The sequence below is a fragment of the Spea bombifrons genome, chromosome 10, assembly GCF_027358695.1.
Source record: "Spea bombifrons isolate aSpeBom1 chromosome 10, aSpeBom1.2.pri, whole genome shotgun sequence".
NCBI lineage: Eukaryota > Metazoa > Chordata > Amphibia > Anura > Pelobatidae > Spea > Spea bombifrons.
Window position 1 is genome coordinate 15,735,220 of NC_071096.1, and position 19,914 is coordinate 15,755,133.

The window sequence follows — 19,914 nt, forward strand, 5'->3', positions numbered from 1 at the left end:
TAATTAAAAATGAAATAATTTTATTTATTTTAGGGATGACCCAAAATGAAACTTCTGGACCAAAACATTCACTTAGCCAAAACCGAAAATGACCCCCCACCTTTAAAAATAATAATAATAACTCACATTTTTAATAAAAGTAGGTAACACACCACAATTGGACAAAAAAAATTAGCAATATGACTTGGCATGATAAGAGTGTGATTGCTAACAGCAATCACAGTCCCATCATGCCTAGGTTCCAGCACTTACATATCCAACCAGTAAATGCTAGAACCTAGGCATGATGGGACTGTGATTGCTGTTAGCAATCACACTCCTATCATGCCAAGTCAGCCAGTACATGCTGGTACAGGGTGGCTGTAAGTGATGTGCAGACCCCATATTGCTGGCAGCATCAATACACAAGGGGGCAGCTAGCTAGGTTTCAGCATGTACTAGGTGACTTGGCATGATAGGAGTGTGATTGCTAACAGCAATCACAGTCTCATCGTGCCTAGGTTCCAGCACTTACACATCCAACCAGTAAATGCTGGAACCTAGGCATGATGGCACTGTCTTTGCTGTTAGCAATCACACTCCTATCATGCCAAGTCAGCCAGTACATGCTGGCACAGGGTGGCTGTAAGTGATGTGCAGACCCCATACTGCTGGCAGCATCAATACACAAGGGGACCAGCTAGCTAGGTTTCAGCATGTACTGGCTGACTTGACATGATAGGAGTGTGATTGCTAACAGCAATCACAGTCCCATCATGCCTAGGTTCCAGCACTTACACATCCATGCTATCACACACACTCATTCATTCACAGATTCATTCCCTCAATCACGCATACTCATTCAAACACCCTCCCCCACCCCCTTACCTGCACTGCAGCTCCTCGATGCCGCTCGCAGACTTCAGCAGGGGGCGCAGCCTCCCTCTGCGTTCTCTCGTACTGCACAGAGGAAGCAGGACTGGAGCAGAGTCATGTGATGTTACGTGAACTCTGCTGGGTTCCGCTTCCTCTTTGCAGTACAAAAGACCCTCCCACTGGTAAGTAGCGGGGCTCTTGTTGTAGCAGGGCTTGAGGTACGGCCCGCGTAAGATCGGTTTGCCCTGGCTGCCGATCTTACGCGGGCCGCACCCCGAGGTGTCGCGGGCCGCATTTGGCTCGCGGGCCGCATGTTGGACACCCCTGCTGTAGGGGGTCCAGGTGAAAAAGGGGTAGGTGTCTTTGAAAGTACTTTGGATCATAAAGCAATCTTTGGTGGATATCTAGGGGTTCACAGTTGCATGTTGTTTTGTGGTGTTGTCCCTCAGTGTGGAACTGAATTAAGTCATGTGACTACCATGCCTGTGTCTATTAATAACTCTAGCTTTCTCAAGGAGGAGTAGTTTGGCTTTAGGACCTAGGAAAGGTAGCTGCATTTAACTTGTACATGTTGGTGCATAAACTACCATAAAAAATGTAGTGTTATAAAAGCTGCATATTAACTGCACATTTCTGGCTCACTTATACTTTACAGGATATCCACTTATCTGCCCAGAATATACACCCAGAGTCAGTGCATTTTTCAGCGACTCCCAGCCGGCCTGTGGAGCCCACAGACCCTTCCTTACCTGTCCTACAGATCGGCAGCTTCTCTGGGTGTACAGAGCTTACCATCAAACTGAAACAAAGTGATGTGTTTCCTGGGCCAAAGGTGATTTATTAGCTTTGTTGTTTCATGGAAATACTGTTGGTCTAAACAATGGTAATGATAATAACATCCCCCATTATTTATTTCTCGATATTATTATACTATATTCCACAGTACCGGAAAGACTATGTTCATAACCTAAATCTTCCCTTCTTTTTATTGCCAGTCCCAGAACTCTTTCTCGTTCCACTATGTCCTGGACACAAAATTTGTGCTGCATATTTATGTAGAATTTATAAATATGCGATGGGAGTTATTTTATAAAGAGTTCTTCTAATGCAAATGTTAAAATTGATTTTTTCACCAAAACAGCCTATGGAATGGTCTGTGTAGTGTGAACCTCCGACTAGAGGATCGCTTTTCAGACATTGCACCAAAATTAATTTTTTACATAACCTCCTATTCTGATTTTACAGTCCTATTCCCCTTTTTCATCTTGAAAAAGTTATTTTGTCCACTGTTTCTCCAATGTTTCTGAATGTCAGATAAATGTTCTGCATTTTTGTGATCATCAAATCAAATAAAGCTTATTTTCTCTTTATAAGAATGATGGATAGTACATGTATGCAAGTAATATCTAAGTGTCATAGAAGCGTAGGAGCATAGAACTATTTGGCCTTTTTCTGTTCTACCCTCTCAGTAAAGCAAAACTTCCATGCATCTAAACCTCTGACCCTCTAGTTTTAAATTATGACCTATTCTTCTAATGTTTCTCCTCCTTTGAAATAAAGTTTCCTCCTGTACTTTGTTAAATTCCTTGATGTATTTAAATGTTTGTCACACATTTTCTCTGTAAACCCATCAGAATCATATTCTCCTCTTGCAAATGCATGTAGAAAATTCAGTACAGCTGTTTCTTTGTCGTCTTCAACTTATATCAGTGCTGTCCAACTTTGTTGGTACAAAGTGCCAGATTTTGTCGGAACAAGTTGGTAGGGGCAGTCCCTTACACAAATACACACTCACACTAATTCACACTCTGGTATCATCACACCTTCACAGCTCCCACATACACACTCGCAATAGCACACACTTACTCATACATGTACCTACATGCTAGCACGCATTTACGCGCAATCACACTAATGCAATTAACTAATTAACTAACTAATGCAACTAACACAATAACACTAAAACATCCTTACTCTATCATCACACCTCCACATGCTCACACTTACACATCTCCACACCTCGCATAACACTCATCACACACTAACCTTGCCTGCAGCCCCTCTTTGTGGCTGCTTGCACGCTGTGCGAACAGCCACAATATTACCTTAGGGTCTCATAACATTGCATTACGTAACCGCACTGTGCTTCCACCTCTTGAAGAATTTTGGACACCTGCTCTGCTCTGCTCTGAGTAGTTAGTCTTTAACCGCCATTGTAGCCACTTACCAACATACATAGTTTTGCTGTTTAACCGATCAAAGAAAAAAATCGCAGGGAGAAATTGTTTTACTTTGTAGAGAACGCACTGTGCCTTTCATTGCTAAAGCATATTAAAGGTGTATCTCTAAGTGCTGTAAATATACTGTGTATGTTTTATCTGCAGCTTGAGATAGATGGAAAAATGGGATCTCTTCATTTGTTCCTGAACCCACGTCAAATATGTAACCTACAGCAGCTTATTGATGCCTTGAGTATTTCTGGTGAGTTCACGTTATTGCAAAATGTGTCAATCCTAAATAATAAGTCAGCAAACAAAGACCATCACATAATTCCATATGGTATTTTTTTGTTCATTAACAGAATCAAACAATATCAAAGAGAAGCTGTTAAAGAGTCGGCCACTGGATATGGAGGATTTGAAACTAATAGAGCAGGACCTAAATCAGCAATTGCACTCAGGACCTGGATCTGTATTTGTACCAGATCCAGAACTGGTATCGTTCCAGACTCTGGAGAATGGAGGTGAGAAAAAAAAATAATTTAGCTGCTAACAGTACTGGTGGAAAAATACATTTCTTGTACCCAGCAATAATGCGAGGTATAACCCGACCCAGTTCTGTTCAATGCAGAAACGTACATTTTTAAATAATGCAAATTTTAGTATTAACCCCATCGCAACCAGCGACGTACCAGGTACGTCATGAGAAATGGTCCTCCTAGGACCAGTGATGCTTTAATGATGCATTAATGCTGCTACTGTTTGACTGGCAGTCTGTGCAGACCAGCAACAGTGAACCAGAGTCCCCCAAACCTTAGATGGATCATCATTGAGTCTTAACATCTGAGCTGCCATAGGCAGCTTCAGGGACAAAGCACCTTCAATCCTCTTCAACTCTTCAAAGTTTCTTCAATCCTCACACAAGTGTGGAGACCAGCTCAAAACTCTCCTCTGCTGCAGGATCGTTCCATGAGTGCTCGTGCTTGTGTCTTCAGCCCCACAAACTTTTAGGGACCAAGTAACAGTCAATGATGTGATCCTATGGAGCTCCAGCATTAAAAGATTTTTTTTTTTTTTAATCAGTAGCAATGTTCTGGAAGTGAAAGGTGCTTCCATGTCAGTTGCTGTCAGGAGTGGGCTGACCAATAGGAGTGATCTGATAATTATGATAGCCAATTGACTCCTCCCCCTTCCATTGACAATTCTTTCTTTTAATCACTTAAGAGTCATCTGTCAAAATTCCAAGTTTGAAAACTTTAATGCACATACTCTGAGAAAGAAATTTACTGGCTTTTCAGCTGTCAAGAGATATATACTTTTCTTTTGCGATTTTGCTTTTTTGAGCTGCTATTGGAGCACGACTTACATCACATTTAAAAAAAAAAATAAAAAAGCAATGAACATCGTTCATACTTTAGCCCTATAGCCACCAAAATAGATGAAAAATATCAGTCATATTAGCTGTTTCCAAAATCAGGACAGATACCGGTCAAGTACCTCCCATCATGGGGAAGGGGAAGACCCCCTTCTACCGCACTACATCTTCTTCAGCCACCAAAAAGAAGGGGGAGACCCCATTTAGTGCTTCTTCCATGTAGAAGGGAGAGAACTCCCTCCAACAACCAGCAGCAGCTGCTCCGAATAAAAGGGAGACCCCCCTCTGCTCCATTACTGCCTAACCAGCCGCCACGGGAAAGGGGGAGACAGCCCTCTACCTCGCAACAACCACAGCATTAAAACAAAGAATTTGACCGCAGATGAGAATCATTTGGCTCATCTAGTCTGCCCGTTGTTCCCGATGTAAGTCTTTGGTCGGGTCCTATAGTGAGCAAAGTTTTATTAAATATTATATAATAGCCTTTAAACTTTTCTGATAATTTCTTACCTGTAAACCACTTACCATTGTTGTAGCTCTCCACTGAACTCTCTCCAATTTTTCAATTTCCTTCTGGAGATGGGGCCTCCAGAACGGTACGCAAGGTGTGTCAGCGGTGGCAATAGGCGCCAGGTAAATAGTGGTGGAGTTCGGAATGCAGGCAATAGTAACCCACAAAACACTGAGGTGGATGGAGTCAGGGGTACAATAAATAGCCAATATCAACATGGATAGCTGGGGTCAGGAACACGGAGATCAGTAAACACGATATACAATAGCCGGGGTCAGATACACGGGAAATCAGCAAGGAGTAAATCTGCAAGTGCACGAAGGTTTAAACGGCACAATAACTGAGTGAAACTCAGTGCTTGGTTTTAAACTACCCACTCGTGGACGCCCCGCAGACGGGGGCGGATAAAGTTTGGGGAGGGCGCGCACGTGCCCAGAAGAAGCCATGCGGGAGACGGATGAGGAGGGAGCAGCGGACTCGACGCAGGACCTGGTGCTCGAGACAAGCAGGTATTGAGGTGAGTCACCACGTCTCGTACGGGGACCCTGACAAGGTGAGGCCTGACCAGAGATCTGTAAAGTGGCACAATCACCCCCTCTTTCTGCTACTAATGCCTCTTCCTATGCAGCAGCTGCCACCACGTACGATAGGTAGACCCCTTTCCACTTCTCTACGGCAGCCAAATCCATGCAATGAAGTGTCCTCTTCCGAGTCCATGCGCACTCTAGCGGTTCCGTTGGCTGCTACCTCTCTTTATGAAGGAAGACTAAGCACTTGCCACACTCTAGTTGGCTGCAGCACTTAACGGAACAGAAGTGATGTATCAGACTTGCATTTTGGTGCCAATTACAAAATAGGCACCAAAACCTTCTGTTTCCTTTTTAAACAATAAGAAATCATTGAACATTGCCCTCTGATGGTCATGCCTATGTTACATAGTGCTTAGTCCTCAGTGTGCATTCTGATTACAGTCTTCAGTGTTTGACCTCTGCTTGTTATTAGTTGAGCCTGACTTCTGGTACCCCAACCTCAGCTTGTCTTCGACCTTGATTCTGATGCTCCTTGTGGTCCTGCCTGATATTGGCTTCTCCTACTTGTGCATGACAATACTTATTTTTTTTGCCCCGGCTATTTTTATAGTTTTTATTGTGGAAACCATGAAAGATTTTTTAGACTTTTTTCCCTATATATATATTAGATTTTTCCATACTAAATGATGGTGAAATATGATTGATCGGGATATTTATAGTTTCAAAAGAAATCCCTACTTGCACTCAAAAAAACAATGTATATTAATTTTGACTGAACATCCTTCAAAGCATAAGGGGTTTGCCATGGATCTTTAAGAACCACTTGTCTTCTAGGGTAAAATAAAAACCAATTCCAGATCCAGCTAAAATTGAAGTATTTATTTTCTTCAAAACAGCAGCAAAACCAATATTCAACATAAACAAAATAAATCCTTGCTCCTCTGAGCACGTTTTCCCCACTTACCCAAAATACTGCAACCAAACAAAATAAAACCAGCAGCGTTCTTGGCTGGGATAAAATGGGGACTAAATTACACTACCTTAAGGACCAGGCTGTTTTTTTTATTTTTTTGTGCCCTTTGTGATCAAGGCTGTTTTAACATCTAATTTCCTATAAAAAAAATGATGTAAAAAAAACACTTTTCCTAACTTTTATTTGAAAAATCTTTTACTCATCTGAAAGAACTAATGAAAAAACCTGAGTTTAGAAGTAGCCAAGTTTTTTATGTTTTTTTGCTTTTTCCCCCTGCAAGTTATTGGGGAATAAGTACAAATAACGTTTGCTATTTCAAAACCGTTTTTTCCCAAATCTGATCATTCTGTCCCATGTGCTAGTTAGGGTATCTTTGAAGCCGGCCAATGCAATGTACCCCATCAAACCATATATTTTTGAAAACTAGCCAGCCTAAGGTATTTTAAATGATGGTAATTTAACTTTTTCCATGCACCAATTCTGCTACCACCCTTTGTCAAACTTTGTGGTAGTAACAGTAGTAAAGCTCCTGGTAAATGCCACTGTCAAACAACACCCCAATATGTGTTCAGCAACATCTCCGAGTAGAGTGATACCAACTATGCATGAGTTTGTCAGGTTGTTCTATGTCTGGATTTTTGGGAAGATACAGCGCTAATTTTAGCACTTGCTCATAATAATAAGCTTTATTTTTTTTATTAATTTTGGACTTTTTTTTACATTTAGCTGGAACTGGATTGTTTCCCTGATGGTGACATCACTACATAATTATTTTCAAATGTTACCACTTTATTTTTTAGCTATTTTCATTTTACTCAATTATTTGTTTTAATATTTTACTAATCACATTGTGATTGGAAAGCTGGGCTCATTTGACTTGCATGGCTGAATGCAGTACCTGTATTCAACCTGCAAGGGAAGCCAGAGTTCTCAGGAGGGTCTGGAGAGATCGTTAACTGAGTGTTAAGGGGTTAAACCCTCCTAAGTAGACCAAGTGAGCTGTAGTTAGTTAGTTTGTTTGTAAGCCTTTTTAACCCCTTAATGACAAAGCTCGTACATGTTCGGGCTCAAAATGCATTGTTTTCAATGGGTTTAGGGATCGCCCATTGTCGTTAAGGGGTTAAACACCAGACCACCCTGCTCTTCTAGATACTCCACCCCAGGTCCTCACTTATATTTTATTCATCATGCTTATCTTTCCCTGGGGCTTCAATTTCATTTGTAAGCGGAAAGAAAAGTAGCCAGAGAAGGTCGTAAATACAGCCCATCCACTACTGTACCAGACTTTCTGTCACATAATACATAGCAAAACATGAATATTGCTCTGGTCCTGTAGTGCAAACATTGCAAAATAACCTGACCTTGAAACCGTTAAGTTTACTTGGAACATTCTAGAAATAACGTTTACAAAGTTAAAAACTGTACTTGCTAAGTGTCATTTAAGAGCACCTCATTTGTTATTTATAACTTTCATGATATTCATTATGAATTCATGGCGAGTCATTCCCCCCCATGGGTTTATACCTCATGACTACAATGGGTTTGTGGGTGGAATGCAGTCTCTGATAGTCATAGTGTAGTCATAGTGTACGCAGTGCAGTGCTTTGTGCCTTTCTGCTGTATTCTTCACTCGGCACGACTACATAATTAATAAGATTTAAAAGGAAAGTATACAAGCACGCTATAAAAAAAAAGTATACATGCATTGGCTGTTTCTGGCTAGAAGTTGATCCTGAAATATATATTTATCTTTGTCTTTGCAGATATGTTTTTTTCCATGACGGCCATGACAAACAGTGCCACTTCAATCCGATCTGCAAATGAATTGTCAGATGTAGATATGGAATCGTCTATCTATAGTGACTACAGTGTTACCCAACTTCAGAGCCCAGCTTTCACTCCTGGGGTGAGGAAACATCCCAAAAACCTGCTAAACGTTTTTTTTTTTTTTAATGCCATGTCCAGCATCATGCAGGAATAGCATGAGGTTAATCATTAAATTGCATTAGTCATTTTTGCATTAAGAAATCATTGTGATCTGTTCTATTTAGCAATTTAACTGCATTTGTAATAAAATGTTTCAATGTAATAAACTTTAACTTCCAGAGCAGACATATAAATATTAACATAACATAACATGATGATTCATTTTATACTAAAATGGTTAATATGCCTGGTACATACCGTATTGGCCCGAATATAGGCCGCACTTTTTAAGTCTTTAAAGTGGGGGTGCGGCCTATATTCGGGGTCTAGCGCCCGACGCCCGGGACATGCAGTCCCGGGCGCCGGGCAGGCAGCGGGGTTAGGATACAGATCCCCCGCAGCGGTGCAGAGGACCTGTATCCTACTGTCTGATACGCTCAGACAGCCTCCCGTGCCAGCACTTCCCACGGGGGGAGTACCGGCACGGGAGGTTGTCTAAGCGCATCGCACGGACGTGCAGCGGCGATGTGCCGTTGCCGGTGAACGTGCGCATGATGCATTCTAACCCCCCCGACTTACCAGGGCAGACTCCCGGGTGTCTTGCAGGGCCAATCTAGAAGACATCTACGCAATACGCGTATACAACTTCCGGTGCCGGTACCGGGAGTTGTATACACGATGTGCATAGATGTCCCCCTCCGGCCCCGTAAGACACCCGGGAGTCTGCTCTGGTAAGTCGGGGGGGGGGGGAGGGACAGAGTGGCAGCGTATCTCGAGGGGGGGGAGGACAGAGTGGCAGCGTATCTCGAGGGGGGGGGACAGAGTGGCAGCATATCTCGGGGAGTGGGGGAGGACAGAGTGGCAGCGTATCTCGGGGAGGGGGGGAGGACAGAGTGGCAGCGTATCTCGGGGGGGAGAGGACAGAGTGGCAGGATGTTTTTTGGTGCTTTTTTTAAAGAAAAAAACTTTTTCTTTAAAAAAGCACCAAACTTTTAGGGTGCGGCCTATATACGGGGGCGGCCTATATCCGAGCCAATACGGTATTATAAATTAGGTAAATAAGGCACCAATAATTAAGCTAGTAAAAAAATACACGTTTTAAAAAAAAGACATCAAATAAATGTTCTTTTTAACACCGTTGATTAATGTGAAATTGTCATGTTGTTCTCTTAAATGATATATGTATATTTAATACTGAAACGGTGTCTGTAGATACCCTAGAGTGATGCATATATTCCTCTTGTCCATTCATACAGTTGATACTGGGCAGCCCCAGGCGTTACAGGCACTCTCCATTCTCTGCCACACTACCTCCCTTACAAAACCTTCACAAGATGCCAGGTGAGATCAACCCCTTGTATTTATAAAACCACACAAACATACCAGTCCCATCGTGTCATCATATGTTCCATGTTTTCTATTGGCTGCTTGAAATTGTATTGGACCTTGTTTATCATTCTGTGGTGCATGTATCCCTCAGGGCACATTTGATAGATTCAGAGGGTGCTCCAAAACAAGTCTCATTTTCTAATCTGATGGTATTTAATCAAAGGTTATATTAGCAATGAAAAGTTTTGGATCTTGCGTTTTTTATTTTTTTAATCAAGCATTTTGTAATTCTGTTCTCTCGCAAAGGCAAATTCAGTAATTAAGGTAATTTATGTAAGTATTGTTAAATAGGTAAAGTGTATAATTGCAAAGTGCATTCCTGTTCTGTTGTTAGGTAAATCATGTGCTCCATCCTCGCTGGAGCCACTCAAACCTGAAATGTTGCTGAAGCTGACTCTTGGCGGGCTCACAGTCACTGTCCCTCATCTACTAGATCATACTAGAATTGTACCAGACATTTCCTATCCAGATGCTGTCAAGCACTTCTTCACTGAATTGAGATCCTTTCAGTATTCAGCCTTCAGTGGACGAGACTTCAGGCATCTTCGTGGTCATTTTGAGAAAGCGTGTCAGCTGAGCAATGTCAGGTAAAGGGCTTAGTCATTGGTAATTGATGCACTTATTCTATCTGCCCTTTGGCTTCTTTGGCCAGTGCCGTGGTGCTTAGGGTGAGGTAGGAAGCAACAATTGTATCTATTTAAATATTATATACACATACACTATTTGAACAAAAGCATTGGGAATTTCAAGTAGACCATTGCCACAAGTGTATAAAATACCCATGCAGTCTGCATTTACAAACATTTGAGAAAAAAAAATGGGTCATTCCAAAGAGCTCGGTGAATTCAAGTGTGGTGCTGTGATACGATGGCACCTTGGTAATACGTCAGTTCATGAAATTTCATCCATGCTAGATATTTCACAGTCGACTGTAAGTGGTATTATTGGAAACTGGAAGCATTGTGGAACAGTAGCAGCCACGTAGCCAAGTCACAGAATGGGGTCACCTAGTGCTAAGGTGCACAAAAGTTGCCAACACTCTGCTGATTATATAGTTGCAAAATTCCAAAGTTCCACTGGCGTTAATATCAGCACAAAACTGTGCAGTGGAAGCTTTGTGGAATGGGTTTCCACGATCGAGCAGCTGCATGTAAGCCTCACATCACCAAGTACAATGCCAAGTGTCGGATCTATAACTGTAAAGCACGCCACCGCTGGAGTCTGAGCAGAGGAAATGTGTTCTGTGGCGTGATGAATCACAGTTTTCTGTTTGGCAGTCTGATGGGCGAGTCTGAGTTTGACGGATGCCAGGAGAAAGTTATCTGCTTGACTGCATTGTGCCAACTGTAAAGTTTAATGGATGCGGGATAATGGTATGGGGTTGTTTTTTAGGGTTTGGGCCCCTTCCAGTGAAGGAAAATTGTAATGCATCAGCATACCAAGATATTTTGGACAATGATATGCTTCCAACTTTGTGGGAACAGTTTGGAGAAGGCCTTTTTCTATTCCAGCATGACTGCTCATATGCAGGAAGCAAGGTCCACAAAGGCATGGTTGGATGAATTTGGTTTGGAAGAACCTGACTGGGCTGCACAGAGCCCTAACCTCAACCTCAACACCTTTGGAATGAACTGGAACAGAAATTGCAAGCCAAGCCTTCTTTTCCAACATCAGTGTTCTGTACAGGTCACTTGAGGTCCTCTACACCAAGCCCTTCAAACCCTGTCTTTGTGTTGCTTGCTGTGTGCACAGGACCACAGTCTTTATAGAACAAGAAAGGGCCTTCCCCAAGCGGGTGCCACAAAGTTGGATGCATACCATTCTATGTATGCTGTAGCATTAACATTACTCTTCACTGGAAATAAGGTGCCAGCCCAAACCCTGAAAAACAGCCTTGCACCATAGTCCCTCCACCACCAAACTTTACAGAAGGCATCCTTCTGGCATCAGCTAAACCGAGGTTTGTCCATCAGACTTCCAGATGAAGTGTGATTTATTATGCATGCGTTTCCACTATTCTGGAGCCCAGTGGTGGTGTGCATTACTCCCACTGGACTCCGGAACAGTACAAACGTGTGGATGATGCTTGGAGTTGCACATAGTGATCTTCTGCTCGTCTGCAGCTTCTCAGCAATAGAAGCCGGCTTTATGAAGTTTTGACACACAGTGCTCTTGTTGATGTTGCTTCCAGAGACAGTTTGGAACTGCAGAGGGCAGGAGATTTTTATGTGCTACATGTTTTAATGCTCAGTGACCCCCCCCATGTGAATGTGTGCGGTCTACCAACTTTTGATCGTGCTGTTGTTACTCCTAGACACTTCCACTTCATCATTGTCATCATCATAGATAATAGCATTTTAAGTGGACCGGGGCTGATCAAGCAGGCAGAAATTCTACAAACTGACTTGTGTTAATGGGGGCATCCTAAGACAATGCCAAGCTTAAAGTCACTGAGCTCTTCAGTATGACCTTTTCTACTGCTAATGTTTGTCTAAGAAGATGGCCGTCTATATGCTTGATTGTATACACTTGTTAGCAATTGGTGTGGCCAAAACACCTTAACTCAATAGTTAGAGAGGTATCCACATACATTTGGTCATATAGTGTTTATTTTAAGTACTTTAGCATGTGACAATGTACCTGATTTTTATTGGTTGATATTTGGGTAAATGTAACAGGATGTTTTAGATTTTTGCAAGTGAGAACAACAGCAAAGGCATTTAGCTGCAGACACACAAAATGGGCATAGTGGACATTGGTTTCTCCAATATCGCTGTTGTATTATTTGGCTTTAATGTGATCGTGGTCTGCTATGTCTCATCTAGCAAAGGCTGGCTTAGCCGCTGGTAGGAAGCTTATACAAATAATGTGACTTCTTGATCTTCACTTGGTCATGTAAAACTGTTTGTGAGAGAGACTGGATCCAGCCTGAACAGAGGCATCACCTTATCATGGTCTTCTATTAAATATCTATGGTTCCGTTATCCTGCAGAGTTACAGCATTAGCTACTCAGATTGTGTGTGAGCAGAGATCTGGCACAGGGACACAACAGACCGGTTTTGACATAAGCTTTGGGATGCTGGAGATTTTGGAATGTTTGCAGCAGGGAAAGGACACCTCTAATAAAGCAATGGACCCGGAGTACACAAAGGTACGGGCATTAAGATATGTTAAACAGCTGATCACTGTTACTCATTGCAAAAGTTGATAAATCTGCACACTTTCCTAGAAATATAGGCATGTTAAAGCGGTGCTAACCCTTAAAACCATTTCTAAAACCACAGTGACACATACATACAGGGGTAGACAAACTTTAGGAGCCATATGCAAATAACTTCTAAAATTCGGCGGCACCTAACTTTCTATTTATAATATAAATATATATATATTTATATCTACATATGCAGTGTGTATATATATATGTGTATATATATATATATATATATGTGTATATATATATATATATATATATATATAAAATGTGTACACAGATCAGCCATAACATTATGACCACTGAACAAATGACTAGCGTAAAGATCTGAGCGACTTTGACAAGGGCCAAATTGTGATGGCCACCAAAAGTGGTTCAAGGAAGAAAAAGTAGTGAACCGGCGACAAGGTCATGGCCGACCAATGCTCATTAATGTTATGGCAGATCAGGGTATATATATAATATATTATGAACTGCTGTCTATTTCCTAGTGTATGAGGTATTCCCTTTTCATCACCTTCTGTGCTTATTATGGGTTTGATGCTTCATTTCCCCGTATATCTGAAGAAGTCTGACCTTTTAGGCTGGTTTACTGTACCTGCTATGAAACTAATTGTTATTGTGCACCTAGCCTATACTGCTGGTCTTGATACATTTCTGTTGACTGTCATACTAAGGTGTGCGATAGTAGATTGTAAAATCAGTACACAATGCAGTGTGTCTTTTGACTGTTTGTGCTCTATTCCAGCTCATGGTTTTCCAAAGTCCAGTATCCTCTTCCCGTCCCTGCTGCCAGATACACTACAAACAGGTTCACAGAACACCTTCCAGAGTGAGTTTCACACCTGCAAACTACACCGCCTTGTACACCCCTGATCTTTGCTTCGCTCTTTCTTCATAGCTATTTTTGCCTCATTGTAGGAGTGTTAGGTTCCTCTGTGTTTTATGTCTATTTCTTATTCAATCAGTTTTTCCTTTCACTTACGACTCACTGCTCTCTGCCTTCTATGGAGCTTTACTTTTCTCCCTTCTTTACAGTCTGTTTTTAGACTTTTTATGTATGTTTACCCCTTACTCCTTCCTTCTCCCTCTCTTTCTTAGAGCAGCCATAAGAAACAGGCTGTAAAAGTTAACTCTGACATCCTAGTGGAGCTGGAAGAATTTCAATGTGACCTTGATCTTGGTTTGATTGACCGGCTTGGATCCCTCTTCCAGGACAAAGCTATGCAGGAGAAACGCCCTGCTGATCACCTTGACATGCACACGGTAACCAAAGAAGACCTGGGTTTGTCATAAGCTGTTAAAAGGACACTCTGTCCATCATATAAACATAATGCAATATAAAGTACCATTTTCCCCTCCTTAAATAGAATCCCCCTTATGCATTTACTTCCCTCCCAGCTGCTTGTCTCACGGGCTGAACACATCTCCTGCTTGCCACTACCCAGATGCACTATGCTCACCAGCCATCTCCAGCAATGGCAAGCAGTAGAGATCCAGAGGGTCTGAGCAGGGGGGTAACTAGAAACCACAGGGCCCTGGTGTGAAAAATTCCCCTGGACCCCTGAACTTCAACAGCTCGTCTGTGCCCTCATTGCCCCCCCCCTCCCAACATACAACATCTGTAAACACACACAAATTACACACACTTACACATACTCACTAACAAACACTCCATCTCACCAGACTTACACAATTAAACATCCATGCTCATACACATATGCAATTACACATGCATGCTCATATACATATACAATAACACATCCATGCTCATACGCAGGAAGACAGGAAGAAAGGGTTGCAGGAGTCGCTCTGGGCCCCCTTGAGGCACGACCCCTGTAGTTGCAGTGGGTCTGAGAAAGTGTTCCCATTGATTTAGTGGGATAACTTCCCTGCCACTAATTATTAAGTTTTCACTTAAAGGAGCAACCTAACCTATGCTTTATGCTTTGACATCAGAAGATGTAAGTCTTGAATTCATATGGTGGTAGGTTGTATATGAGCCTGATGCTTTAGGGAGTATTCATTGTACAAGACAAATGCAAGGTATAACTAATACTTCCTCACTTTTCGCCATGCAGATGTTTGTTAATCCTGCCCCTGAAGAAGATACAGACATTTGTGTGGTGGCTTCAAAAGCCCATATACATCTCCAGTTTCCTGTACCAGACTTGAGGCCAAGCACAGAGCGCCGATCATGGACAGAAAAGGCTGTGAGACGGGAATGCCTGGAAATGGAGATAGCAGACATGAAGATTCATACCCAGAGGAAAACGGGGACAGAGGAACCCAGCAAGACAGAGATAACATTCGGTGACTTGCATGGTGAGACACAAGGACACAGTCTGAAGAAGCTGGGAATCTATTCATCCCACTATTTGAATAGTTAAATAAAGCTACAAGTCTACCCCGCTAGTTGTACGGGAAATATTGAGAGAATTGAATAAAAGTACTTTGACTCTTAAAGCAACACCTTGCGTTTAGGCACTTATTCATCTGAAAGGCATTTATATGGTCCAGCGTTTTACAGTAAGATACACTGAATAAACCTATAGCCTGCTTAAAATTAGCAATGTCTATGTTTAAAACCTATACCAGTAGGATCAACTATCTTAACTTACACTAGTAGGCAGACATGCTTTGTAGTCAGATAAGTTGAATACATGATTTGGGATATGCAAAAAAGTTTTGGTTATTTCTCATAACTGGCACATTTCTGAAACAATCAGGCAGAAGATATTTAAGGGGGGGACTCCCACCACATTTTTTATATTACTAGTACCAGATTCCAAATACGTTTTCAAAAGTATTGTAGTGTTTTCTTTTTTAATTTTTCCCCCCATAGTAAAATATTTACATACAGCTACATATTAGCCATTTGTATGTATTCTAGCTCTCTTCTTTTACCCAATCAACTAGACAAACACCCTGGCTCCTTATACTGCCTATGGTAGGCAAAAGAATGCCTCGGTTTCAATAACCCTACCCAGGGCCGGCCCAAGGCAAAATGCCGCCTGGGGCGAATTTTAAAATGCCCCCCCATTATCTACCCTTCCTCTCCCCCCCCCCTTGTACTCACCTTTCAGCAGTCCTGCGGCAAGTCTCCCTGTTCGGTCTCGGTGCCGACTTGTAATGCTGAGCGCCGGAAATCTTCCGGCACTCAGCATTACAAGCCGGCACCGAGACCGAACAGGGAGTCTCGCCGCAGAGGAGAGAGAGAGGGGCGCCGAGCAGGTACTGACGGCTTGGTAAGCGAAAACCACTCGGCGCCCCTTTCTCTCTCTTTCACTTAAAAAAAAAAAAAAAGTGCCGCCTTCAAAAGTGCCGCCTGGAGCGGTTGCCCCACTCGGCTCCATTGTCGGGCCGGCCCTGACCCTACCTGAGACTCTCTGTTGGAACAGACTTCACTAGCTTACATGTGCTATTGTTTATGCTTTAGAAATCTACCTTCTGTACTTCTTGCATTGTTTTTGTTGTTTGTTTAGTTTTTTGATTTGTGTGAATTGCCAGTGCATGGCTTGCATTCTTGCCATTGGCTGCTGCTACTTCCATTGACTTCAGTGAGGATGTGCAGGGAGCATACTAAGATACACTGCTTTAAGTAGAGGCAGCTGAGGAGGAAATAAGACAGAAGTCTCATTTTGTAAAAAAAATCAAGAAAGCATGCATCAACTTGCATACAGTAATGCAGTCCATGCAAACTGGACTTGGTTTTTTTTTCTCTTTTCTTTCTAACAATAGGGGAAAATCACACAAACCTAAAATATCAAAAAGTAAAAATGGTGGCTGCCGTGTTATACTCGTAAGGTAGATTTCCAAAACATAAACATGGTTTGTTTTAAGCTTTTCACACTGTTTCATGGATAGATTTAATGTACAAAATTGTAAATTAAGGATTTAGAAAACGACAGAAGTACATTAAAGGCCCGGTAATTGTTTGATGCAACATTACTGAACATTGCTTTTCCCATGCCATCTAAATTGTAAGAATTGTTGAGGGCTACAGGTACATATGTAAATCCCTTTCAAAAGAGTGCCTTTGTTGAACAGCGTGTGTGTTCTCCAGTGATACCTTGTCTCAACAGGTTACAATAAATGTGTTAGGGCTTGGTGTATTATGTAGCATGCAGGGCTTAATATCATGTAATGTCTGCAGGTGTCTTCACTGATGGTGAGAAACATATCCCTTGTATCAAAATCAGTAAAGGCACAGATCCGTTGGCAAAAGCTGGAGGAAAGAAGTATACCCTTGCCACGTAAGTACTGACTGTTGTCCATTTATAATGGTTTGCATTTGTGCACTGTGCAAATACAGCGAACCCGCTCAGTGTATAACCATGTAGAAAATATTTAGATTACCTTGGTCTTCCAACGGTCTACTAATGTTTAGTTGCTTGGGATACTAGAGAGAACATTTTTTTGTTCCTGGGCACAATCTATCAATGCCTATTTTTGTGTCATGTGACAAGTGTTCCTAGCAAAAAAAGTATGAATGAGGGAAAGTTTTACATAGTTAGAGAATTATTTCTAGAAGAGGTTTTGGCATTCAGCAGAACACGGGATGGTGTTTCTAATCCCCCTGAAAAACCCCTGAAGATACTGTTTGCAGATGTAGAAATCTGCAATATTTGGTGTAGACAAGACTGTAAGCTTGTGAGTAGGGCCCTCTACCTGTTGTATCTGCTTGTATTTTGTCTTTCAGTTCTTGTTTTGTCTCGAATATAAGTATTGTAAAAAGCGCTGAATAAATTGCTGGCACTATATAAATAAAAACCAATAATAATACTAATCTAGACAATCGGTTCAGTTTTTTTTATTTATTAAAAACACCGAGTAGCTAAGCTGAGCTAAAAGTAGTAAGTGCCGGACGCGTAGGTAAATCTCTGGAGGCCTGGGGCCAGACCTTAACCCTAAAGCCGCTGTCATTATATAATTTATTTGCTTTTTAGTTTTATGTTTTAGTAGAGATGGGATAACCCATTTGCAGCAATCAGAATTTTGGACCCTCTCCCCAGCTGTTAGCTCTATCTTTTAACTTTTGCTCACATGGAGAACCGTCTAATGACCACATGGGGAGAATTTTCACCCCTTTGCCTATTTTAGAGCTGTTGTACCTCTGCAACTTCTCTGTACCAGGAGAATTAAGAGTTGATCTCAGATCACTCCTGCCAGCAGCCTTCTGGCACTTTATGAATACTTCCCTTTTCTTCCATGGCAGCCATCTTCATACTCTTCAAACATCAGTTCACCAGGGCTCTGAAAGTGTCTCTCCCCACTCCACGCTGCTGTAGGCCGATCCCAACAGACCATTCGTTTACCTCTTATGTTCAAAAGTAATCTGTGAGCACCAGCAGAAAACAATTGTTCTTGCATATTAATATTGAAAAGGTTTATGCAGCCATTTCGAGGTCTCTGGGGGCACCAAGCCAAAACTGTATTGATGTAACAGAGAATGTCTGTGATTAATATAAGAAGCCATAAAGGTCCAGGCCTCTCTCAAAAGTGGTACTTTTTTGAGCTCTAACATTTCAAATTAAGAACGTCATATCAACAGTGACATGGTGCATGGTTGTGACAGTGCCATGGTTTGGGGTTACTTTTTCAACATCAGGATGCAAACAGTGTGTCAATGTTGAAGGACTTATGAATTTTGGTTTATCAGAAAATTATACCGGAGTGTGTCTGGCCTCATGTCTATCAGCAATTTTTTTGTTTTACTCCATGAGGGAGAGGCATGTATATATTTGCTAAAAAGCAATCTATCTTATATTTGAAGGCATCTATCGAATTTGATAACACTGAGCCTGTGGGAAGTGAATTCTACATTGTTTATTGTTCTAACTGTGCTTTAGATGCAATTCATTGTTTCACATCTGAATGGGTGACCTCTTTGTACAGTCCTATTAAGGAGCAGATCATCAGCTGGTATTGTCCCATTAGGTATTTTTAAAATAATATCATATCCCCTTGAAGATAACTTTTTTCTAACACAAATTCAACTCCTTTAGCCTTTCTTTATAACTAAGGAGTTCCGTTCCTCTTATTAACTTTGTAGCCCATAATGCATGTTCAACATGGGTTTTTACCACTGACTTATAGAGAGGCAAATGTATCAATATCTCTCTTTATACATGCCAATATCGTGTAGGCCCTTGCAGCAGCTGCCTGACATTAAACAATGCTGCCATGTTTATTGTCTACAATTGTCCCCAAGTCCTTTTCATTTGATGATTTCCCTAACACAACCACATTTAAGGTATATTTTACACATTTATTTTCCCAGAATGCATAACTTTGCATTTGTCAACATTAAGCAATACAATCTATTAACAGAATAAGTTCTATATGTATACTTGTTATGTATATATGTATACTTCTGTGTTTATATGGATACATATGCTCATACTGTTATTTGAACCCTGTTCTTCATCTTCTTCCTCACTCAGAATTTCAATAACCCTCCAACCCCAAAACAAAGCCTCTCCTTGGGATTATGATCAGGACAAAATGGATGATCCAGATCTTCCATCTGTTGAAAGCCCATGTGAGCTGAAACAACCAGAGCCTTCACCATTTTCATCTAAGAGAACAATGTATGAAACAGAGGAGGTAAGTTTGCAGAAAGAAAGGTTTGATATGTGTCAGTGAAATTGTAGTCGCTTCCTGTATCTACCCCTTTACTTTTTATCATTTTTTATCCTTCCCAATAATCCCTCTGCTTATTTTTTGCTTATCGTGTTTTTTTTTAATGTCTTTCAGATGGTTATCCCTGCTGACCCAGAAGAAATGGCAGATTTTCAACAGGTTACATTGACTTCATCTCAGTACACACTTGAGGTCACTCTGCCCAGAGTTCACATCTTCCTTCCCAGCAAGGACATATATGAGAATCTTTATAACAGGTACTTTTTCTTCTTTTCCTAC

The 19,914-nt window shown here is 41.5% G+C and overlaps 1 protein-coding gene across 1 annotated transcript in view; it reads left to right on the forward strand.

Annotated features, from left to right (window-relative positions):
* The window catches only part of ATG2A (autophagy related 2A), a 61,625-nt gene that overhangs the window by 11,731 nt on the left and 29,980 nt on the right, over nt 1–19,914 (forward strand). The window contains exons 6-18 of the mRNA XM_053449413.1: nt 1,511–1,687; nt 3,240–3,336; nt 3,437–3,598; nt 8,227–8,369; nt 9,646–9,730; nt 10,113–10,365; nt 12,771–12,930; nt 13,739–13,822; nt 14,092–14,256; nt 15,072–15,315; nt 17,147–17,246; nt 19,437–19,599; nt 19,750–19,892. Of these exons, the coding sequence (XP_053305388.1) occupies nt 1,511–1,687; nt 3,240–3,336; nt 3,437–3,598; nt 8,227–8,369; nt 9,646–9,730; nt 10,113–10,365; nt 12,771–12,930; nt 13,739–13,822; nt 14,092–14,256; nt 15,072–15,315; nt 17,147–17,246; nt 19,437–19,599; nt 19,750–19,892 (1,976 nt within the window). The remainder of the gene's footprint in view (nt 1–1,510; nt 1,688–3,239; nt 3,337–3,436; nt 3,599–8,226; nt 8,370–9,645; nt 9,731–10,112; nt 10,366–12,770; nt 12,931–13,738; nt 13,823–14,091; nt 14,257–15,071; nt 15,316–17,146; nt 17,247–19,436; nt 19,600–19,749; nt 19,893–19,914) is intronic.